The 25199-nt window shown below is 46.9% G+C and overlaps 1 protein-coding gene across 1 annotated transcript; it reads right to left on the bottom strand.

Moving 5' to 3' along the window:
* Positions 1-3460: 3460 nt before the first annotated feature.
* LOC139394116 (GDNF family receptor alpha-4-like) lies at positions 3461-24797 on the bottom strand (the record flags this gene model as incomplete). Its single annotated transcript, XM_071142143.1, has 3 exons — positions 3461-3619; positions 15564-15751; positions 24663-24797. Coding segments are annotated over 3 exons (482 nt in total), but the record flags the coding sequence as incomplete, so codon positions are not given.
* Between the last annotated feature and the right edge of the window lie 402 nt (positions 24798-25199).

The raw sequence follows: 25199 nt of genomic DNA, 5'->3' as shown, positions 1-25199 counted from the left end.
GGAGGGAGGAGGAGAGCTGAGTGGTTTGGAGGAGGAAGGAGGAGAGATTGGTGGTTTGAAGGAGGAAGGAGGAGAGAAGAGTGGTTTGGAGGGTGGAGTAAGGAGGAGAGATGAGTGGTTTGGAGGAGGGTGGAGTAAGGAGGAGAGATGAGTGGTTTGGAGGAGGAAGGAGGAGAGGAGTGGTTTGGAGGAGGAAGGAGGAGAGGAGTGGTTTCAAGGGAGGAGTAAGGAGGAGAGAAGAGTGGTTTGGAGGAGGAAGTAGGAGAGATGAGTGGTTTGGAGGAGGAAGGTGGAGAGAAGAGTGGTTTGGAGGAGGGTGGAGTAAGGAGGAGAGGAGTGGTCTGGAGGAGGAAGGAGGAGAGATGAGTGGTTTGGAGGAGGAAGGAGGAGAGAAGAGTGGTTTGGAGGAGGGTGGAGGAAAGATAAGTGGTTTGAAGGGAGGAGGAAGGAGGAGAGAAGAGTGGTTTGGAGGAGAGAAGAGTGGTTTGGAGGAGGAAGGAGGAGAGATGAGTGGTTTGGAGGAGGAAGGAGGAGAGAAGAGTGGTTTGGAGGAGGGTGGAGTAAGGAGGAGATATTAGTGGTTTGGAGGAGTAAGGAGGAGAGAAGAGTGGTTTGGAGGAGGAAGGAGGAGAGAAGAGTGGTTTGAAGGGAGGAGTAAGGAGGAGAGAAGAGTGGTTTGGAGGAGTAAGGAGGAGAGATGAGTGGTTTGGAGGAAGGTGGAGTGAGGAGGAGAGATGAGTGGTTTGAAGGAGGAATGAGGAGAGATGAGTGGTTTGGAGGAGGAAGGAGGAGAGATGAGTGGTTTGAAGGAGGAAGGAGGAGAGAAGAGTGGTTTGGAGGAGGAAGGAGGAGAGAAGAGTGGTTTGGAGGGTGGAGTAAGGAGGAGAGATGAGTGGTTTGGAGGAGTAAGGAGGAGAGAAGAGTGGTTTGGAGGAGGGTGGAGTAAGGAGGAGAGATGAGTGGTTTGGAGGAGGAAGGAGGAGAGATGAGTGGTTTGTAGGAGGAAGGAGGAGAGAAGAGTGGTTTGAAGGGAGGAGGAAGGAGGAGAGAAGAGTGGTTTGGAGGAGGAAGGAGGAGAGATGAGTGGTTTGGAGGAGGAAGGAGAAGAGAATAGTGGTTTGGAGTATGGTGGAGTAAGGAGGAGAGATGAGTGGTTTGGAGGAGGAAGGAGGAGAGATGAGTGGTTTGAAGGAGGAAGGAGGAGAGAAGAGTGGTTTGGAGGGTGGAGTAAGGAGGAGAGATGAGTGGTTTGGAGGAGTAAGGAGGAGAGAAGAGTGGTTTGGAGGAGGGAGGAGGAGAGGTGAGTGGTTTGGAGGAGGAAGGAGGAGAGATGAGTGGTTTGAAGGAGGAAGGAGGAGAGAAGAGTGGTTTGGAGGGTGGAGTAACGAGGAGAGATGAGTGGTTTGGAGGAGGGTGGAGTAAGGAGGAGAGATGAGTGGTTTGGAGGAGGAAGTAGGAGAGATGAGTGGTTTGGAGGAGGAAGGTGGAGAGAAGAGTGGTTTGGAGGAGGGTGGAGTAAGGAGGAGAGATGAGTTGTTTGGAGGAGGAAGGAGGAGAGATGAGTGGTTTGGAGGAGGAAGGAGGAGAGAAGAGTGGTTTGGAGGAGGGTGGAGGAAAGATAAGTGGTTTGAAGGGAGGAGGAAGGAGGAGAGAAGAGTGGTTTGGAGGAGAGAAGAGTGGTTTGGAGGAGGAAGGAGGAGAGATGAGTGGTTTGGAGGAGGAAGGAGGAGAGAAGAGTGGTTTGGAGGAGGGTGGAGGAAAGATAAGTGGTTTGAAGGGAGGAGGAAGGAGGAGAGAAGAGTGGTTTGGAGGAGAGAAGAGTGGTTTGGAGGAGGAAGGAGGAGAGATGAGTGGTTTGGAGGAGTAAGGAGGAGAGAAGAGTGGTTTGGAGGAGGAAGGAGGAGAGAAGAGTGGTTTGAAGGGAGGAGTAAGGAGGAGAGAAGAGTGGTTTGGAGGAGTAAGGAGGAGAGATGAGTGGTTTGGAGGAAGGTGGAGTGAGGAGGAGAGATGAGTGGTTTGAAGGAGGAAGGAGGAGAGAAGAGTGGTTTGGAGGAGGAAGGAGAAGAGAAGAGTGGTTTGGAGGAGGAAGGAGGAGAGAAGCGTGGTTTGGAGGGTGGAGTGAGGAGGAGAGATGAGTGGTTTGAAGGAGGAATGAGGAGAGATGAGTGGTTTGGAGGAGGAAGGAGGAGAGATGAGTGGTTCGAAGGAGGAAGGAGGAGAGAAGAGTGGTTTGGAGGAGGAAGGAGGAGAGAAGAGTGGTTTGGAGGGTGGAGTAAGGAGGAGAGATGAGTGGTTTGGAGGAGGGTGGAGGAAGGAGAGATGAGTGGTTTGGTGGAGGAAGGAGGAGAGATGAGTGGTTTGGAGGAGGGTGGAGTAAGGAGGAGAGATGAGTGGTTTGGAGGAGGAAGGAGGAGAGATGAGTGGTTTGGAGGAGGAAGGAGGAGAGAAGAGTGGTTTGAAGGGAGGAGGAAGGAGGAGAGAAGAGTGGTTTGGAGGAGGAAGGAGGAGAGATGAGTGGTTTGGAGGAGGAAGGAGAAGAGAAGAGTGGTTTGGAGGAGGGTGGAGAAAGGAGGAGAGATGAGTGGTTTGGAGGAGGAAGGAGGAGAGATGAGTGGTTTGGAGGAGGAATGAGGAGAGAAGAGTGGTTTGGAGGAGGAAGGAGGAGAGATGAGTGGTTTGAAGGAGGAAGGAGGAGAGAAGAGTGGTTTGGAGGAAGGAGGAGAGAAGAGTGGTTTGGAGGGTAGAGTAAGGAGGAGAGATGAGTGGTTTGGAGGAGTAAGGAGGAGAGAAGAGTGGTTTGGAGGAGGGAGGAGGACAGATGACTGGTTTGGAGGAGGAAGGAGGAGAGATGAGTGGTTTGAAGGAGGAAGGAGGAGAGAAGAGTGGTTTGGAGGGTGGAGTAAGGAGGAGAGATGAGTGGTTTGGAGGAGGGTGGAGTAAGGAGGAGAGATGAGTGGTTTGGAGGAGGAAGGAGGAGTGGAGAGTGGTTTGGAGGAGGAAGGAGGAGAGGAGTGGTTTCAAGGGAGGAGTAAGGAGGAGAGAAGAGTTGTTTGGAGGAGGAAGTAGGAGAGATGAGTGGTTTGGAGGAGGAAGGTGGAGAGAAGAGTGGTTTGGATGAGGGTGGAGTAAGGAGGAGAGATGAGTGGTTTGGAGGAGGAAGGAGGAGAGATGAGTGGTTTGGAGGAGGAAGGAGGAGAGAAGAGTGGTTTGGAGGAGGGTGGAGGAAAGATAAGTGGTTTGAAGGGAGGAGGAAGGAGGAGAGAAGAGTGGTTTGAAGGAGGAAGGAGGAGAGAAGAGTGGTTTGGAGGAGAGAAGAGTGGTTTGCAGGAGTAAGGAGGAGAGATGGATAATCCCTTCCTCTTCCTTTACACATTTACATCTCTCTCTCTCCACCCCTAGGTAAGTCAGTCTGAAGTGTTGTCTATGGAGCCCCAGGGCTAGGTCAGGCCCAGACCAGGGTCTACTGGTTTCCGAGCAGCAGCAGCAGGGAGAGGCCCAGTGGAAGGGTCCAGCCCACTGCAGACAGGAGGAGGGGAGGAGCTCCATGGTCCAACAGCCCGGGAGACACCAGGGTGGAGTCTTCACCATCATCACCCCACAGTCTATCGTTTTCATTCACCTGCATGTGGAGACACAACCACTGTCAGGAAATAGCAGTTTTACGTTTATTTCATTTATCTGGGGAAGAAGGGAAGGGAATTGTTTGATCAAAAATACAGCACTACTCTGCAAGTTGTCCGGACGACAGCACTACTCTGCAAGTTGTCCGGACGACAGCACTACTCTGCAAGTTGTCCGGACGACACCGGCTATTTCCTGTTGCTAATGCATTTACTGTACAAAGATAGACCCGTTTAGACTAAAGATAGACCCGTTTAGACTAAAGATAGACCCGTTTAGAATAAAGATAGACCCGTTTAGACTAAAGATAGACCCGTTTAGACTAAAGATAGACCCGTTTAGTCGTATGTTTAGACTAAAGATAGACCCGTTTAGAATAAAGATAGACCCGTTGAGTCGTATGTTTAGACTAAAGATAGACCCGTTTAGTCGTATGTTTAGACTAAAGATAGACACGTTGAGTCGTATGTTTAGACTAAAGATAGACCCGTTGAGTCGTATGTTTAGACTAAAGATAGACCCGTTGAGTCGTATGTTTAGACTAAAGATAGACCCGTTGAGTCGTATTTTTAGACTAAAGATAGACCCGTTGAGTCGTATTTTTAGACTAAAGATAGACCCGTTGAGTCATATGTTTAGACTAAAGATAGACCCGTTTAGTCGTACGTTTAGACTAAAGATAGACCCGTTGAGTCGTATGTTTAGACTAAAGATAGACCCGTTTAGTTGTATGTTTAGACTAAAGATAGACCCGTTGAGTCGTATGTTTAGACTAAAGATAGACCCGTTGAGTCGTATGTTTAGACTAAAGATAGACCCGTTGAGTCGTATGTTTAGACTAAAGATAGACCCGTTGAGTCGTATGTTTAGACTAAAGATAGACCCGTTTAGTCGTATGTTTAGACTAAAGATAGACCCGTTTAGTCGTATGTTTAGACTAAAGATAGACCCGTTTAGTTGTATGTTTAGAATGAAGATAGACCCGTTTGTTTTGTCGTATGTTTAGTTGTTGCACATATGACTGTCTGCTTGCTGTGTACTGTCCTATTCCAGAAGCTATACTCTCAAGGCGTCTGAGGCAATTTCCTGTTGGGAGTTGATAAACGGAAGGGCATGGCTTCAGATTGTGACGTCCAGGTGCCGTGTGGGGGTGACAGGCATGTAGGGTTCATGGATACTGGATGGACTTAAATATTTCTACTCTGTATTTATTTTAACTTTATTCAACCTGGGAAAAATCCTTGAGGTGACAAAACTCTTTTGCGAGTAGGACCTGGCAAAACCTAAACTACAAACAACTGAAGGACCAAACAGTGCTGGAGCTGTCTGGCCCAGATGGTCAACGCTGCCAGGTCAGAGGTCAGAAGCTGTAGAAAGTAAGCTGCCTCCCTCAGAGTACAAAGACAACACCTTTCTGCTTAATCGTAACGACACGTCTTCAGGTTATGGACTCGTTAGGCAGGTGTCATGACGTCGGCCTGTGGGTGAAGTTAATGACCCTCCCTTCCGTAAATACCTTTCTCCATTTCCTCTCTCTTGACTCTACTGAAGGACTCTTGTAAAAGCCTTTGTTAAACATATAGAGTCTGGGAACATCAAAAGGTGAGGGGAATGGAACCATATTTCGGTAATCCAACCAGTGGAAAATATATGTTGGTCCTTAATGAATAGGATGTCAGTTCGGTTGTCATCTGAGACATTATGACTGATGACATGACAACATAAACTGTATCTGGGAAAGTCTACACATTATAGTTATCAGATTAACATGGAATTGTTGTGCAATTTAAATGTTTAAATATGAAACTATTTGAGAAAAGATTAAATGTAATTTTAGCTTCCAAATGAGAGAATTGGGTTTTCATTAGGTTAAAGCTCTGCTCACTGAGTGGCCCCGCCCCTGTGAAGAGACATTGGTTATAAACTATGACACGCCCTTCTCTCCCCTCCTCTATAAAACCCTTGACGAAAATGTAACTTTGTGTTCTGAGGACGAGAGGACGACGGTCTCCACGTTGAAAGGGCTCAGATAAGAACCTAACGAAATTAGCATTGAATTTCAACATGAAGATGATGATCAACACGCCTAAAGGATATAGCATGAGTTTAAAGTATGGCAACTTGGTATGAACTTTGAACTCTTATTCACTACGGAAATGATACCTCCTAGCCGTTGAGTTAGCAGCGGCCGCTGTAAACGTGGGCTAGGAAAGGACGGACAGTTTACCACCAGAGACACTCTTCAAAGGACAAGGAAGATCTCTGTTTGGCAACATGGCCTTCCATCTACAACCAACCCATTGAAGCGCAGCTCAGAGTAAATATTTATTGCATTTTCCTTTGGGCAGTTATTTAGAATGCATGAGATTCTGTATTTACGATAGCACAGCTTTCCCCTTTGTTCTTCAGTCCAACCCCCATTCTGTGTGATTAGTTAGGTATTTAGTAAATAAATAATTAAACCAAAGTTTATATTGCTGATTCCACTTGTTAGCCAGGGTTCGTGAAGATAACCAAGAATTCTACGATGTTCAGATGAGACTGAAATTAGGTGACGATTAAATATTGACTGCTATTGATATAAAAGATGACTAGGTCTTTAAGAGTTTATTCGGAAGATAACAGTATATTAACATTATTTCGTGGTGCCTCTAGTTAATTACATTTACATGATTAGCTTATTCAGGTAATATTAATTACAGAAAATGATTTTATAGAATAGCATGTCATCACTTAATCCGGCATAGCCAAAGACACGACACTGGCCTAGGACCCTAGACCGAGAGCACAGGCTTTTTATTAGTCTGATGAACTAGCTTCACAGCACAGCTGAGAAACGCAGGACAGCTGATAAACGCAGGACAACTGATAAATGCAGGACACCTGATAAATGCAGGACACCTGATAAACGTAGGACACCTGATAAACGCAGGACAGCTGATAAATGCAGGACACCTGATAAATGCAGGACACCTGATAAATGCAGGACACCTGATAAACGCAGGACACCTGATAAACGCAGGACAGCTGATAAACGCAGGACAGCTGATAAACGCAGGACACCTGATAAACGCAGGAGAGCTGATAAACGCAGGAGAGCTGATAAATGTAGGACAGCTGATAAATGCAGGACAGCTGATAAATGCAGGACACCTGATAAACGCAGGACACCTGATAAATGCAGGACAGCTGATAAATGCAGGACAGATGATAAATGCAGGACACCTGATAAATGCAGGACACCTGATAAACGCAGGACACCCGATAAATGCAGGACAGCTGATAAATGCAGGACACCTGATAAATGCAGGACACCTGATAAATGCAGGACACCTGATAAACATAGGACACCTGATGAACGCCATGCTTTCCACCTGGCTACTCCTACCCCTGTCAACAGCACTGCACCCCCAACAGCAACTCGCCCAAGCCTTCCCCATTTCTCCTTCTCCCAAATCCATTCAGCTGATGTTCTGAAAGAGCTGCAAAATCTGGACCCCTACAAATCAGCCGGGCTAGACAATCTGGACCCTTTCTTTCTAATATTATCTGCCGAAATTGTTGCCACCCCTATTACTAGCCTGTTCAACCTCTCTTTCGTGTCGTCTGAGATTCCCAAAGATTGGAAAGCAGCTGCGGTCATCCCCCTCTTCAAAGGGGGGGACACTCTTGACCCAAACTGCTACAGACCTATATCTAGCCTACCATGCCTTTCTAAGGTCTTCGAAAGCCAAGTCAACAAACAGATTACCGACCATTTTGAATCTCACCATACCTTCTCTGCTATGCAATCTGGTTTCAGAGCTGGTCATGGGTGCACCTCAGCCACACTCAAGGTCCTAAACGATATCTTAACCGCCATCGATAAGAAACATTACTGTGCAGCCGAATTCATTGATCTGGCCAAGGCTTTCGACTCTGTCAATCACCACATCCTCATCGGCAGACTCAACAGCCTTGGTTTCTCAAATGATTGCCTCGCCTGGTTCACCAACTACTTCTCTGATAGAGTTCAGTGTGTCAAATCGGAGGGTCTGTTGTCCGGACCTCTGGCAGTCTCTATGGGGGTGCCACAGGGTTCAATTCTTGGACCGACTCTCTTCTCTGTATACATCAATGAGGTCGCTCTTGCTGCTGGTGAGTCTCTGATCCACCTCTACGCAGACGACACCATTCTGTATACTTCCGGCCCTTCTTTGGACACTGTGTTAACAACCCTCCAGGCAAGCTTCAATGCCATACAACTCTCCTTCCGTGGCCTCCAATTGCTCTTAAATACAATAAAACTAAATGCATGCTCTTCAACCGATCGCTACCTGCACCTGCCCGCCTGTCCAACATCACTACTCTGGACGGCTCTGACTTAGAATACGTGGACAACTACAAATACTTAGGTGTCTGGTTAGACTGTAAACTCTCCTTCCAGACCCATATCAAACATCTCCAATCCAAAGTTAAATCTAGAATTGGCTTCCTATTTCGCAACAAAGCATCCTTCACTCATGCTGCCAAACATACCCTTGTAAAACTGACCATCCTACCAATCCTCGACTTTGGCGATGTAATTTACAAAATAGCCTCCAATACCCTACTCAACAAATTGGATGCAGTCTATCACAGTGCAATCCGTTTTGTCACCAAAGCCCCATATACTACCCACCATTGCGACCTGTACGCTCTCGTTGGCTGGCCCTCGCTTCATACTCGTCGCCAAACCCACTGGCTCCATGTCATCTACAAGACCCTGCTAGGTAAAGTCTCCCCTTATCTCAGCTCGCTGGTCACCATAGCATCTCCCACCTGTAGCACACGCTCCAGCAGGTATATCTCTCTGGTCACCCCCAAAACCAATTCTTTCTTTGGCCGCCTCTCTTTCCAGTTCTCTGCTGCCAATGACTGGAACGAACTACAAAAATCTCTGAAACTGGAAACACTTATCTCCCTCACTAGCTTTAAGCACCAACTGTCAGAGCAAATCACAGATTACTGCACCTGTACATAGCCCACCTATAATTTAGCCCTATCAACTACCTCTTTCCCAACTGTATTTAATTTATTTATTTATTTTGCTCCTTTGCACCCCATTATTTTTATTTCTACTTTGCACATTCTTCCATTGCAAAACTACCATTCCAGTGTTTTACTTGCTATATTGTATTTACCTTGCCACCATGGCCTTTTTTTGCCTTTACCTCCCTTCTCACCTCATTTGCTCACATTGTATATAGACTTGTTTATACTTTATTATTGACTGTATGTTTGTTTTACTCCATGTGTAACTCTGTGTTGTTGTATCTGTCGAACTGCTTTGCTTTATCTTGGCCAGGTCGCAATTGTAAATGAGAACTTGTTCTCAACTTGCCTACCTGGTTAAATAAAGGTGTTCTCAACTTGCCTACCTGGTTAAATAAAGGTGTTCTCAACTAGCCTACCTGGTTAAATAAAGGTGTTCTCAACTAGCCTACCTGGTTAAATAAAGGTGTTCTCAACTAGCCTACCTGGTTAAATAAAGGTGTTCTCAACTAGCCTACCTGGTTAAATAAAGGTGTTCTCAACTTGCCTACCTGGTTAAATAAAGGTGTTCTCAACTAGCCTACCTGGTTAAATAAAGGTGTTCTCAACTAGCCCACCTGGTTAAATAAAGGTGTTCTCAACTAGCCCACCTGGTTAAATAAAGGTGTTCTCAACTAGCCTACCTGGTTAAATAAAGGTGTTCTCAACTAGCCCACCTGGTTAAATAAAGGTGTTCTCAACTAGCCCACCTGGTTAAATAAAGGTGTTCTCAACTAGCCTACCTGGTTAAATAAAGGTGTTCTCAACTAGCCCACCTGGTTAAATAAAGGTGTTCTCAACTAGCCCACCTGGTTAAATAAAGGTGTTCTCAACTAGCCCACCTGGTTAAATAAAGGTGTTCTCAACTAGCCTACCTGGTTAAATAAAGGTGTTCTCAACTAGCCCACCTGGTTAAATAAAGGTGTTCTCAACTAGCCCACCTGGTTAAATAAAGGTGTTCTCAACTAGCCCACCTGGTTAAATAAAGGTGTTCTCAACTAGCCCACCTGGTTAAATAAAGGTGTTCTCAACTAGCCTACCTGGTTAAATAAAGGGGAAATAAAAAAAAATAAAAAAACGCAGGACACCTGATAAATGCAGGACACCTGATAAATGCAGGACACCTGATAAATGCAGGACACCTGATAAACGCAGGACACCTGATAAACGCAGGACACCTGATAAATGCAGGACACCTGATAAATGCAGGACACCTGATAAATGCAGGACATCTGATAAACGTAGGACAGCTGATAAACGCAGGACAGCTGATAAATGCAGGACACCTGATAAACGCAGGACACCTGATAAACGCAGGACACCTGATAAATGCAGGACACCTGATAAACGCAGGACAGCTGATAAATGCAGGACACCTGATAAACGCAGGACACCTGATAAACGCAGGACACCTGATAAATGCAGGACACCTGATAAACGCAGGACACCTGATAAATGCAGGACACCTGATAAATGCAGGACACCTGATAAACGCAGGACAGCGGATAAATGCAGGACACCTGATAAATGCAGGACACCTGATAAACGCAGGACACCTGATAAACGCAGGACAGCGGATAAATGCAGGACAGCTGATAAATGCAGGACACCTGATAAACGCAGGACACCTGATAAACGCAGGACAGCTGATAAATGTAGGACAGCTGATAAATGCAGGACAGCTGATAAATGCAGGACAGCTGATAAATGCAGGACAGCTGATAAATGCAGGACAGCTGATAAACGTAGGACAGCTGCGCTGACCAACTGGCAGGTGTCTTCACTGACATTTTTAACATATCCCTGATTGAGTCTGTAATACCAACATGTTTCAAGCAGACAACCGTAGTCCCTGTGCCAAAGAAAACAAAGACGACCTGCCTAAATGACTACAGACCCATAGCACTCACGTTAGTAGACATGAGGTGCTTTGAAAGGCTGGTAATGGCTCACATCAACACCATTATCCCAGAAACCCTAGAGCCACTCCAATTTGCACACCGCCCAAACAGATCAACAGATGATGCAATCTCTATTGCCCCTCCACACTGCCCTTTCCCACCTGGACAAAAGGAACACTTATGTGAGAATGCTGTTCATTGACTACAGCTCAGCGTTCAACACCATAGTGCCCTCAAAGCTCATCACTAAGCTAAGGATCCTGGGACTAAACACCTCCCTCTGCAACTGAATCATGGACTTCCTGACGGGCCGCCCCCAGGTGGTGAGGGTAGGTAGCAACACATCTGCCACTCTGATCCTCAACACTGGAACTCCCCAGAGGTGTGTGCTCAGTTCCCTCCTGTACTCCCTGTTCACCCACGACTGCATGGCCAGGCATGACTCCAACACCATCATTAAGTGTGCAGACGACACAACAGTGGTAGGCTTGATCACGGACAACGACGAGACAGCCTATAGGGAGGAGGTCAGAGACCTGGCCGGATGGTGTCAGAATAACAACCTCTCCATGAACGTAACCAAGACTAAGGAGATGATTGTGGACTACAGGAAAAGGAGGACCGAGCACGCCCCCATTCTCATCAGGTTGAGAGCTTCAAGTTCCTTGGTGTCCACATCAACAACAAACTAGAATGGTCCAAACACACCAAGACAGTCGTGAAGAGGGCACGACAAAGCGTATTCCCCCTCAGGAAATATATATTTTTTGGCATGGGTCCTGAGATCCTCAAAAGGTTCTACAGCTGCAACATCGAGAGCGTCCTGACTGGTTGCATCACTGCCTGGTACGGCAACTGCTCAGCCTCTGGCCTCAAGGCACTTCAGAGGGTAGTGCGTACGGCCCAGTACATCACTGGGGCTAAGCTGCCTGCCTTCCAGGACCTCTACAGCAGGCGGTGTCAGAGGAAGGCCCTACAAATGGTCAAAGACCCCAGCCACCCCAGTCATAGACTGTTCTCTCTACTACCACATGGCAAGTGGTACCGGAGTGCCAAGTCTAGGACAAAAAGGCTTCTCAACAGTTTTTACCCCCAAGTCATAAGACTCCTGAACAGGTAATCAAATGGCTACCCAGACGATTAGCATTGTGAGCCCCCCCCTCCAACCCCTCTTTTATGCTGCTGCTACTCTGTTCATCATATATGCATTGTCACTAACCATATCGACATGTACATACTACCTCAATCAGCCTGACCAACCGGTGTCTGTATGTAGCCTCGTTACTTTTATAGCCTCTCTACTGTATATAGCCTCTCTACTGTATATAGCCTGTCTTTTTACAGTTGTTTTATTTCTTTACCTACCTATTGTTCACCTAACACCTTTTTGGCACTATTGGTTAGAGCCTGTAAGTAAGCATTTCACTGTAAGCTCTACACGTGTTGTATTCAGCATTTCACTGTGAGGTCTACTACACCTGTTGTATGCAGCATTTCACTGTAAGGTCTACTACACCTGTTGTATTCAGCATTTCACTGTGAGGTCTACTACACCTGTTGTATTCAGCATTTCACTGTAAGCTCTACACGTGTTGTATTCAGCATTTCACTGTGAGGTCTACTACACCTGTTGTATTCAGCATTTCACTGTGAGGTCTACTACACCTGTTGTATTCAGCATTTCACTGTGAGGTCTACTACACCTGTTGTATTCAGCATTTCACTGTGAGGTCTACTACACCTGTTGTATTCAGCATTTCACTGTGAGGTCTACTACACCTGTTGTATTCAGCATTTCAATGTAAGGTCTACTACACCTGTTGTATTCAGCATTTCAATGTGAGGTCTACTACACCTGTTGTATTCAGCATTTCACTGTGAGGTCTACTACACCTGTTGTATTCAGCATTTCACTGTGAGGTCTACTACACCTGTTGTATTCAGCATTTCACTGTAAGGTCTACTACACCTGTTGTATTCAGCATTTCACTGTGAGGTCTACTACACCTGTTGTATTCAGCATTTCACTGTGAGGTCTACTACACCTGTTGTATTCAGCATTTCACTGTGAGGTCTACTACACCTGTTGTATTCAGCATTTCACTGTAAGGTCTACTACACCTGTTGTATTCAGCATTTCACTGTGAGGTCTACTACACCTGTTGTATTCAGCATTTCACTGTGAGGTCTACTACACCTGTTGTATTCAGCATTTCACTGTAAGGTCTACTACACCTGTTGTATTCAGCATTTCACTGTGAGGTCTACTACACCTGTTGTATTCAGCATTTCACTGTGAGGTCTACTACACCTGTTGTATTCATTATTTCACTGTAAGATCTACTACACCTGTTGTATTCAGCATTTCACTGTAAGGTCTACTACACCTGTTGTATTCAGCATTTCACTGAAAGGTCTACTACACCTGTTGTATTCAGCATTTCACTGTGAGGTCTACTACACCTGTTGTATTCAGCATTTCACTGTAAGGTCTACTACACCTGTTGTATTCAGCATTTCACTGTGAGGTCTACTACACCTGTTGTATTCAGCATTTCACTGTAAGGTCTACTACACCTGTTGTATTCAGCATTTCACTGTAAGGTCTACTACACCTGTTGTATTCATTATTTCACTGTAAGGTCTACTACACCTGTTGTATTCAGCATTTCACTGTAAGGTCTACTACACCTGTTGTATTCAGCATTTCACTGTGAGGTCTACTACACCTGTTGTATTCATTATTTCACTGTAAGATCTACTACACCTGTTGTATTCGGCACACGTGACAAATAAACTTTGATTTGATTTGAATGAGTCTATTGACGCACCCAGCTGGGACACTGACTGACCATCACCTTAATGAGTCTATTGACCATCACCTTAATGAGTCTATTGAACATCACCTTAATGAGTCTGTTGACCATCACCTTAATGAGTCTATTGACAATCACCTTAATGAGTCTATTGACCATCACCTTAATGAGTCTATTGACCATCACCTTAATGAGTCTATTGACCATCACCTTAATGAGTCTATTGACCATCACCTTAATGAGTCTGTTGACCATCACCTTAATGAGTCTATTGACCATCACCTTAATGCGTCTATTGACCATCACCTTAATGAGTCTATTGACCATCACCTTAATGAGTCTATTGACCATCACCTTAATGAGTCTATTGACCATCACCTTAATGAGTCTATTGACCATCACCTTAATGAGTCTATTGACCATCACCTTAATGAGTCTATTGACCATCACCTTAATGAGTCTATTGACCATCACCTTAATGAGTCTGTTGACCATCACCTTAATGAGTCTATTGACCATCCCCTTAATGCGTCTATTGACCATCACCTTAATGAGTCTATTGACCATCACCTTAATGAGTCTATTGACCATCACCTTAATGAGTCTATTGACCATCACCTTAATGAGTCTATTGACCATCACCTTAATGAGTCTATTGACCATCACCTTAATGAGTCTATTGACCATCCCCTTAATGAGTCTATTGAACATCACCTTAATGAGTCTGTTGACCATCACCTTAATGAGTCTGTTGACCATAACCTTAATGAGTCTGTTGACCATCACCTTAATGAGTCTATTGACCATCACCTTAATGAGTCTATTGACCATCACCTTAATGAGTCTGTTGACCATCTCCCTGTTTGACCATCTCCCTGTTGACCACTTCCCTCTATTATCATGGCTGGTATTCCCTATATACTAGACCAGGGCCCTATTCCCTATATACTAGACCAGGGCCCTATTCCCTATATACTAGACCAGGGCCCTATTCCCTATATACTAGACCAGGGTGCTATTCCCTATATACTAGACCATGGCCCTATTCCCTATATACTAGACCAGGGCCCTATTCCCTATATACTAGACCAGGGCCCTATTCCCTATATACTAGACCAGGGCCATATTCCCTATATACTAGACCAGGGCCCTATTCCCTATATACTAGACCAGGGTGCTATTCCCTATATACTAGACCAGGGCCCTATTCCCTATATACTAGACCAGGGTGCTATTCCCTATATACTAGACCAGGGTGCTATTCCCTATATACTAGACCAGGGCCCTATTCCCTATATACTAGACCAGGGCCCTATTCCCTATATACTAGACCAGGGCCCTATTCACTATATACTAGACCAGGGCCCTATTCCCTATATACTAGGCCAGGGCCCTATTCCCTATATAATAGACTAGGGCCCTATTCCCTATATAGTGTACTACTGTTGACCAGGGCCCTATTCCCTATATAGAACACTACTGTTGACCAGGGCCCTATTCCCTATATAGAACACTACTGTTGACCAGGGCCCAATGGGAGTAGTGTGGAATACAGCGTAGATATTTCAAAACTTTGCCTCGCTTAATTTCTCTTATCCGTTTTCTCCTCTCCTCTGCTCTCCTCCACCTGTCCTCTCCTCTGCTCTCCTCCACCTGTCCTCTCCTCTGCTCTCCTCCACCTGTCCTCTCCTCCACCTGTCCTCTCCTCTGCTTTCCTCCACCTGTCCTCTCCTCCACCTGTCCTCTCCTCTGCTCTCCTCCACCTGTCCTCTCCTCTGCTTTCCTCCACCTGTCCTCTCCTCTGCTTTCCTCCCCCTGTCCTCTCCTCTGCTTTCCTCCACCTGTCCTCTCCTCTCCTTTCCTCTACCTGTCCTCTCCTCTGCTTTCCTCCACCTGACCTCTCCTCTGCTTTCCTCCACCTGTCCTCTCCTCTGCTTTCCTCCACCTGTCCTCTCCTCTGCTTTCCTCCACCTGTCCTCTCCTCTCCTTTCCTCCACCTGTCCTCTCCTCTGCTTTCCTCCACCTGTCCTCTCCTCTGCTCTCCTCTACCTGTCCTCTCCTCTGCTATCCTCCACCTGTCCTCTCCTCTGCTTTCCTCCACCTGTCCTCTCCTCTGCTCTCCTCCACCTGTCCTCTCCTCCCTTGATGCATCTCTTTCACAGCTCCACCTCACCTGAGTGGGTATCTGTTCTCTCAGGACATTCTGTTTTGTTTCCATGGTGATACCAGGAACGGTGGTTGCCGGGCGCTGGATGTGGTTGTTGGGGGTAGCGAGAGTGGGGCTGGGCGTGTCTGGTTGGTTGGCTGCTCCAACGGAGGACTGCTTGTCTGTCTCGTTCCCAAATGCCATCATGGCTTTCTCTGTTCAGAATAATCAAGAGGAGAGTCAAGTGAAGTGTGTGACTTTTAGTCTCCACAATTTATTGGATTTTTAACATTACAGTACCAACTTTTTGTAAACTTAAGATTACAATTTGAATTTAGAAAAAAAAAAGATGAATGACATGGACAAAACTATAGACACCCCCCCGGAGCTAGTTCTTAGTCTTTGGCCAAGATAACTGCATACAAACGCTTCTTGTAGCCATCAATGAGTTTGCTAAACCTTTCTACTGGCAATTTGACCCACTTTTCAGCAGAAAACTGCTCTAATTCTTCAATGTTTGAGCAGTGCCCTCCACCACCTGCTGTTTTTAGCACTCTTCATAGGTTCTGGATGTGATTCAGATCTGGACTCTTTGCTGGCAACCCAAAAACACATAAAAAAGCACCCAGGAAAGGTTAAAAAAGAGATGCTTGACTGTTCTGGAGTTGCCAACGAAGAGTTCACATCTGAATTTGATTTGAATCATAGTAATACCTACAAGAAGTGTTTATCTACAGTTACCTTGGCCAAAGGCTGTACAACCATTTGGGATCCCGAGTGGTGCAGCGGCCTCAGTGCATCTCAGTGTTAGAGGCGTCACTAAAGACCCTGGTTCGATTCCAGGCTGTATCATGGGTCCTCAGATCCTCAAAAGGTTCTACAGCTGCACCATCGAGAGCATCCTGACTGCCTGGTATGGCAGCTGCTCGGCCTCTGACCACAAGGCACTACAGAGGGTAGTGCGTACGGCCCAGTACATCACTGGAACCAAGCTTCCTGCCTCCCAAGGACCTCTATACCAGGCGGGGTCAGAGGAAGGCCCTAAAAATGGCCAAAGGCTCCAGCCACACTAGTCATAGACTGTTCTCTCTACTACAAAGCGATACCGTGACGCTTCTAAACAGCTTCTACCTCCCAAGCCACAAGACTCCTGAACAGCTAATCAAATTGCTACTCAGACTATTTGTATTGCCCCCCCCCCCTTTACGCTGCTGCTACTCTCTGTTGTTATCATCTATGCATAGTCACTTTAATAACTCTACCTACATGTACATATTACCTCAATTACCTCGAATACCTCGACAAACATTTCACTATCTTCAGTTACCTCCCATTTCACTGTCTTTAGTTACCTCCCATTTCACTGTCTTCAGTTACCTCCCATTTCACTGTCTTCAGTTACCTCCCATTTCACTGTCTTTAGTTACCTCCCGTTTCACTGTGTCTTCAGTTACCTCCCATTTCACTGTCTTCAGTTACCTCCCATTTCACTGTCTTCAGTTACCTCCCATTTCACTGTCTTCAGTTACCTCCCATTTCACTGTCTTCAGTTACCTCCCATTTCACTGTCTTCAGTTAGCTCCCATTTCACAGTCTTCAGTTACCTCCCATTTCACTGTCTTCAGTTACCTCCCATTTCACTGTGTCTTCAGTTACATCCCATTTCACTGTCTTCAGTTACCTCCCATTTCACAGTCTTCAGTTACCTCCCATTTCACTGTCTTCAGTTACCTCCCATTTCACTGTGTCTTCAGTTACCTCCCATTTCACTGTGTCTTCAGTTACCTCCCATTTCACTGTCTTTAGTTACCTCCCATTTCACTGTCTTCAGTTAGCTCCCATTTCACTGTCTTCAGTTACAGTCTTCAGTTACCTCCCATTTCACTGTCTTCAGTTACCTCCCATTTCACTGTCTTCAGTTACCTCCCATTTCACTGTCTTCAGTTACCTCCCATTTCACTGTCTTTAGTTACCTCCCATTTCACTGTCTTCAGCTACCTCCCATTTCACTGTCTTCAGTTACCTCCCATTTCACTGTGTCTTCAGTTACCTCCCATTTCACTGTCTTTAGTTACCTCCCATTTCACTGTCTTCAGTTACCTCCCATTTCACTGTGTCTTCAGTTACCTCCCATTTCACTGTGTCTTCAGCACGGCTATAGACCAACAGCTACCACCCCCCTCTTATATCTATAGACCAACAGCTACCATCCCCAAGCACAGCTATAGACCCACAGCTACCATCCCCCCATTACATCTATAGACCCACAGCTACCATCCCCTCAGCACAGCTATAGACCCACAGCTACCATCCCCCCATTATATCTATAGACCCACAGCTATAGACCCACAGCTACCATCCCCTCAGTACAGCTATAGACCCACAACTATAGACCCACAGCTACCATCCCCCATTATATCTATAGACCCACAGCTACCATCCCCCATTATATCTATAGACCCACAGCTACCATCCCCCATTATATCTATAGACCCACAGCTATCATCCCCCCATTATATCTATAGACCCACAGCTACCATCCCCCCATTATATCTATAGACCCACAGCTACCATCCCCCATTATATCTATAGACCCACAGCTACCATCCCCCCATTATATCTATAGACTCACAGCTACCATCCCCCCATTATATCTATAGACCCACAGCTATCATTCCCCCATTATATCTATAGACCCACAGCTACCATCCCCCATTATATCTATAGACCCACAGCTACATATAGACCCATCCCTCCATTATATCTATAGACCCACAGCTACCATCCCCCCATTATATCTATAGACCCACAGCTACATATAGACCCATCCCTCCATTATATCTATAGACCCACAGCTACATATAGACCCATCCCTCCATTATATCTATAGACCCACAGCTACCATCCCCCCATTATATCTATAGACTCACAGCTACCATCCCCCCATTATATCTATAGACCCACAGCTATCATTCCCCCATTATATCTATAGACTCACAGCTACCATCCCCCATTATATCTATAGACCCACAGCTACCATCCCCCATTATATCTATAGACCCACAGCTACATATAGACCCATCCCTCCATTATATCTATAGACCCACAGCTACATATAGACCCATCCCTCCATTATATCTATAGACCCACAGCTACCATCCCCCCAGATCAGCTCCAGGGCTCTGAGGACCATGGTAGCCTATACATTATACGATGCTGAAGGCTCTCTTCATCCATCTGCTCAGCTATAGTATCCAGGGCTCAGCTATAGTCTCTAGGGCTCAGCTATAGTCTCTAGGGCTCAGCTATAGTATTCAGGGCTCAGCTATAGTCTCTAGGGCTCAGCTTTAGTCTCTAGGGCTCAGCTATAGTATTCAGGGCTCAGTCTCTAGGGCTCAGCTATAGTCTCTAGGGCTCAGCTTTAGTCTCTAGGGCTCAGCTGTAGTATTCAGGGCTCAGCTATAGTATTCAGGGCTCAGCTATAGTATTCAGGGCTCAGCTATAGTCTCTAGGGCTCAGCTATAGTATTCAGGGCTCAGCTATAGTCTCTAGGGCTCAGCTATAGTATTCAGGGCTCAGCTATAGTATTCAGGGCTCAGCTATAGTATCCAGGGCTCAGCTATAGTCTCTAGGGCTCAGCTATAGTCTCTAGGGCTCAGCTATAGTATTCAGGGCTCAGCTATAGTCTCTAGGGCTCAGCTATAGTATTCAGGGCTCAGCTATAGTATTCAGGGCTCAGCTATAGTATCCAGGGCTCAGCTATAGTCTCTAGGGCTCAGCTATAGTCTCTAGGGCTCAGCTATAGTATTCAGGGCTCAGCTATAGTATTCAGGGCTCAGCTATAGTCTCTAGGGCTCAGCTATAGTCTCCAGGGCTCAGCTATAGTCTCTAGGGCTCAGCTATAGTCTCTAGGGCTCAGCTATAGTCTCTAGGGCTCAGCTATAGTCTCTAGGGCTCAGCTATAGTCTCCAGGGCTCAGCTATAGTCTCTAGGGCTCAGCTATAGTATCCAGGGCTCAGCTATAGTATCCAGGGCTCAGCTATAGTCTCTAGGGCTCAGCTATAGTCTCTAGGGCTCAGCTGTAGTATCCAGGGCTCAGCTATAGTCTCTAGTGCTCAGCTGTAGTATCCAGGGCTCAGCTATAGTCTCTAGGGCTCAGCTGTAGTATCCAGGGCTCAGCTGTAGTATCCAGGGCTCAGCTATAGTTTCCAGGGCTCAGCTATAGTCTCCAGGGCTCAGCTATAGTTTCCAGGGCTCAGCTATAGTATCCAGGGCTCAGCTATAGTCTCTAGGGCTCAGCTGTAGTATCCAGGGCTCAGCTATAGTCTCTAGGGCTCAGCTGTAGTATCCAGGGCTCAGCTGTAGTATCCAGGGCTCAGCTATAGTCTCTAGGGCTCAGCTATAGTATTCAGGGCTCAGCTATAGTATTCAGGGCTCAGCTATAGTCTCTAGGGCTCAGCTATAGTCTCCAGGGCTCAGCTATCGTCTCTAGGGCTCAGCTATCGTCTCTAGGGCTCAGCTATAGTATCCAGGGCTCAGCTATATTATCCAGGGCTCAGCTATAGTATCCAGGGCTCAGCTATAGTATCCAGGGCTCAGCTATAGTCTCTAGGGCTCAGCTATAGTCTCTAGGGCTCAGCTATAGTCTCTAGGGCTCAGCTATAGTCTCCAGGGCTCAGCTATAGTATCCAGGGCTCAGCTATATTATCCAGGGCTCAGCTATAGTATCCAGGGCTCAGCTATAGTCTCTAGGGCTCAGCTATAGTCTCTAGGGCTCAGCTATAGTCTCTAGGGCTCAGCTATAGTCTCTAGGGCTCAGCTATAGTCTCTAGGGCTCAGCTATAGTCTCCAGGGCTCAGCTATAGTCTCTAGGGCTCAGCTATAGTATCCAGGGCTCAGCTATAGTATCCAGGGCTCAGCTATAGTCTCTAGGGCTCAGCTATAGTCTCCAGGGCTCAGCTACAGTCTCTAGGGCTCAGCTATAGTCTCCAGGGCTCAGCTATAGTCTCCAGGGCTCAGCTATAGTCTCTAGGGCTCAGCTATAGTCTCTAGGGCTCAGCTATAGTATTCAGGGCTCAGCTATAGTATTCAGGGCTCAGCTATAGTATCCAGGGCTCAGCTATAGTCTCTAGGGCTCAGCTATAGTCTCTAGGGCTCAGCTATAGTATTCAGGGCTCAGCTATAGTATTCAGGGCTCAGCTATAGTCTCTAGGGCTCAGCTATAGTCTCCAGGGCTCAGCTATAGTCTCTAGGGCTCAGCTATAGTCTCTAGGGCTCAGCTATAGTCTCTAGGGCTCAGCTATAGTCTCTAGGGCTCAGCTATAGTCTCCAGGGCTCAGCTATAGTCTCTAGGGCTCAGCTATAGTATCCAGGGCTCAGCTATAGTATCCAGGGCTCAGCTATAGTCTCTAGGGCTCAGCTATAGTCTCTAGGGCTCAGCTGTAGTATCCAGGGCTCAGCTATAGTCTCTAGTGCTCAGCTGTAGTATCCAGGGCTCAGCTATAGTCTCTAGGGCTCAGCTGTAGTATCCAGGGCTCAGCTGTAGTATCCAGGGCTCAGCTATAGTTTCCAGGGCTCAGCTATAGTCTCCAGGGCTCAGCTATAGTTTCCAGGGCTCAGCTATAGTATCCAGGGCTCAGCTATAGTCTCTAGGGCTCAGCTGTAGTATCCAGGGCTCAGCTATAGTCTCTAGGGCTCAGCTGTAGTATCCAGGGCTCAGCTGTAGTATCCAGGGCTCAGCTATAGTCTCTAGGGCTCAGCTATAGTATTCAGGGCTCAGCTATAGTATTCAGGGCTCAGCTATAGTCTCTAGGGCTCAGCTATAGTCTCCAGGGCTCAGCTATCGTCTCTAGGGCTCAGCTATCGTCTCTAGGGCTCAGCTATAGTATCCAGGGCTCAGCTATATTATCCAGGGCTCAGCTATAGTATCCAGGGCTCAGCTATAGTATCCAGGGCTCAGCTATAGTCTCTAGGGCTCAGCTATAGTCTCTAGGGCTCAGCTATAGTCTCTAGGGCTCAGCTATAGTCTCCAGGGCTCAGCTATAGTATCCAGGGCTCAGCTATATTATCCAGGGCTCAGCTATAGTATCCAGGGCTCAGCTATAGTCTCTAGGGCTCAGCTATAGTCTCTAGGGCTCAGCTATAGTCTCTAGGGCTCAGCTATAGTCTCTAGGGCTCAGCTATAGTCTCTAGGGCTCAGCTATAGTCTCCAGGGCTCAGCTATAGTCTCCAGGGCTCAGCTATAGTATCCAGGGCTCAGCTATAGTATCCAGGGCTCAGCTATAGTCTCTAGGGCTCAGCTATAGTCTCCAGGGCTCAGCTACAGTCTCTAGGGCTCAGCTATAGTCTCCAGGGCTCAGCTATAGTCTCCAGGGCTCAGCTATAGTCTCTAGGGCTCAGCTATAGTCTCTAGGGCTCAGCTATAGTCTCTAGGGCTCAGCTATAGTCTCTAGGGCTCAGCTATAGTCTCCAGGGCTCAGCTATAGTCTCCAGGGCTCAGCTATAGTCTCCAGGGATCAGCTATAGTCTCCAGGGCTCAGCTATAGTCTCCAGGGCTCAGCTATATTATCCAGGGCTCAGCTATAGTATCCAGGGCTCAGCTATAGTATCCAGGGCTCAGCTATAGTCTCTAGGGCTCAGCTATAGTCTCTAGGGCTCAGCTATAGTCTCTAGGGCTCAGCTATAGTCTCCAGGGCTCAGCTATAGTATCCAGGGCTCAGCTATATTATCCAGGGCTCAGCTATAGTATCCAGGGCTCAGCTATAGTCTCTAGGGCTCAGCTATAGTCTCTAGGGCTCAGCTATAGTCTCTAGGGCTCAGCTATAGTCTCTAGGGCTCAGCTATAGTCTCCAGGGCTCAGCTATAGTCTCTAGGGCTCAGCTATAGTATCCAGGGCTCAGCTATAGTATCCAGGGCTCAGCTATAGTCTCTAGGGCTCAGCTATAGTCTCTAGGGCTCAGCTGTAGTATCCAGGGCTCAGCTATAGTCTCTAGGGCTCAGCTGTAGTATCCAGGGCTCAGCTATAGTCTCTAGGGCTCAGCTGTAGTATCCAGGGCTCAGCTGTAGTATCCAGGGCTCAGCTATAGTTTCCAGGGCTCAGCTATAGTCTCCAGGGCTCAGCTATAGTTTCCAGGGCTCAGCTATAGTATCCAGGGCTCAGCTATAGTCTCTAGGGCTCAGCTGTAGTATCCAGGGCTCAGCTATAGTCTCTAGGGCTCAGCTGTAGTATCCAGGGCTCAGCTGTAGTATCCAGGGCTCAGCTATAGTCTCTAGGGCTCAGCTATAGTATTCAGGGCTCAGCTATAGTATTCAGGGCTCAGCTATAGTCTCTAGGGCTCAGCTATAGTCTCCAGGGCTCAGCTATCGTCTCTAGGGCTCAGCTATCGTCTCTAGGGCTCAGCTATAGTATCCAGGGCTCAGCTATATTATCCAGGGCTCAGCTATAGTATCCAGGGCTCAGCTATAGTATCCAGGGCTCAGCTATAGTCTCTAGGGCTCAGCTATAGTCTCTAGGGCTCAGCTATAGTCTCTAGGGCTCAGCTATAGTCTCCAGGGCTCAGCTATAGTATCCAGGGCTCAGCTATATTATCCAGGGCTCAGCTATAGTATCCAGGGCTCAGCTATAGTCTCTAGGGCTCAGCTATAGTCTCTAGGGCTCAGCTATAGTCTCTAGGGCTCAGCTATAGTCTCTAGGGCTCAGCTATAGTCTCCAGGGCTCAGCTATAGTCTCTAGGGCTCAGCTATAGTATCCAGGGCTCAGCTATAGTATCCAGGGCTCAGCTATAGTCTCTAGGGCTCAGCTATAGTCTCCAGGGCTCAGCTATAGTCTCTAGGGCTCAGCTATAGTCTCCAGGGCTCAGCTATAGTCTCCAGGGCTCAGCTATAGTCTCTAGGGCTCAGCTATAGTCTCTAGGGCTCAGCTATAGTCTCTAGGGCTCAGCTATAGTCTCTAGGGCTCAGCTATAGTCTCCAGGGCTCAGCTATAGTCTCTAGGGCTCAGCTATAGTCTCCAGGGATCAGCTATAGTCTCCAGGGCTCAGCTATAGTCTCCAGGGCTCAGCTATAGTTTCCAGGGCTCAGCTATAGTCTCCAGGGCTCAGCTATAGTCTCTAGGGATCAGCTATAGTCTCCAGGGCTCAGCTATAGTCTCTAGGGCTCAGCTAGACTCTCCAGCGCTTCTTTCGGCTGTACAACACATCCCATTCAAGGTCTCCAAGACAGACCATTTATGCTGGGGTTGTAAACGGAAAATAAGCCCTTTCGAAGTTTACCAGTAGACTACCAGAATTTTGGTAAATTAATAATGACCAAAGTTACAGAAGATTACGGTACCTTTGTTAAATTCTTGTTGTGCAACCCTATTAGGAATTGTGTGAATGAGCCCAAATCAGCCCACAAACCCCCAAATTCAACTCTATCTCTCTTGACATTCTCACTGACACATCTATAAAACCAGGAGGACCAGAGTGAGGTGTGGCAGTTATTAAAACAGGATATTAATATATAGTATTATTATATCCGTGATGAGCATGCAGGCAGGTAGCTGGGTCACAGCTGTGTTTACACCTCAGTGAACAACAGCTCCACTTTGGATGAAGTTTAAGTTGTTCAGCGTTTTTTTCTCCCCTGACTGCCGACGGCTGCAATTAACCAGAGTGTTATTTTCTGTAAGGTCCAAAATGGCACCCTATTCTCTACATAGTGCTCTACTTCTGACCAGAGCCCTGTGAGACTTAGGGATGCTTCCTCCATATCTGACCAGCTCATTACCTCAGTAGCAGGAAACACAATTCACTGAATTACAAAGTCATCAAAGGCCATCTGAAGTATTCTCTCTCTCTCTCTCTCTCTCTCTTAGCTACTGGCGAAATATCTCTCTCCCTCTCCCTCTCTCTCTCTCTCTCTCTCTCTCTCTCTCTCTCTCTCTCTCTCTCTTAGCTACTGGCGAAATATCTCTCTCTCTCTCCCTCTCTCTCCCTCTCCCTCTCCCTCTCCCTCGCTCTCTCTCTCTCTCTCTCTCTCTCAAGGGGCTTTATTGGCATGGCAGACATATGTTAACATTGCAAAAGCAAGTGAAATAGATAATAAACAAAAGTGAAATAAACAATATAGAAAAATGTCGCTCACTCAGGCAGACATTATCATGAAAATATTCCAGGAAGCCGTCACACTGTTCCCGGTGGTTCCCGGAGGCCGAGCAGGAGCACCACGGACCCACGTTAGACGTTGAGTTATCAAGGTAGTTAGGAGTTATCGTACTGCCTGGAGAGACAATGACAAATACAGTATTAATGAGAAATCATTAACGGTACAACCATGTCAAGTTACAATTTTTCAGACTAGTTCTTGGTTGGAGAAAACAGTAGAATGTGAGAGAGAGGGAGAGTGAAGGAGGGAGGGAGAGAGGGAGAGTGAAGGAGGGAGGGAGAGAGAGGGAGAGTGAAGGAGGGAGGGAGAGAGGGAGGGAGAAATGGGGAGGTATAGGGAGGGAGAGTGATGGAGGGAGAGGGAGGGAGATGAAGGGAGAGTAGGGGAGGGGAGAGGGAGGGAGAGTAGGGGAGGGAGAGTAGGGGAGGGAGAGGGAGGGAGATGAGGGAGAGTAGGGGAGGGGGAGAGGGAGGGAGATGAAGGGAGAGTAGGGGAGGGGGAGAGGGAGGGAGATGA

Source organism: Oncorhynchus clarkii, unplaced genomic scaffold, assembly GCF_045791955.1.
Source record: "Oncorhynchus clarkii lewisi isolate Uvic-CL-2024 unplaced genomic scaffold, UVic_Ocla_1.0 unplaced_contig_2974_pilon_pilon, whole genome shotgun sequence".
Lineage (NCBI taxonomy): Eukaryota > Metazoa > Chordata > Actinopteri > Salmoniformes > Salmonidae > Oncorhynchus > Oncorhynchus clarkii.
Note: the sequence above shows the minus strand (reverse complement) of the source record. Positions and strands in the feature narration are given on the sequence as shown.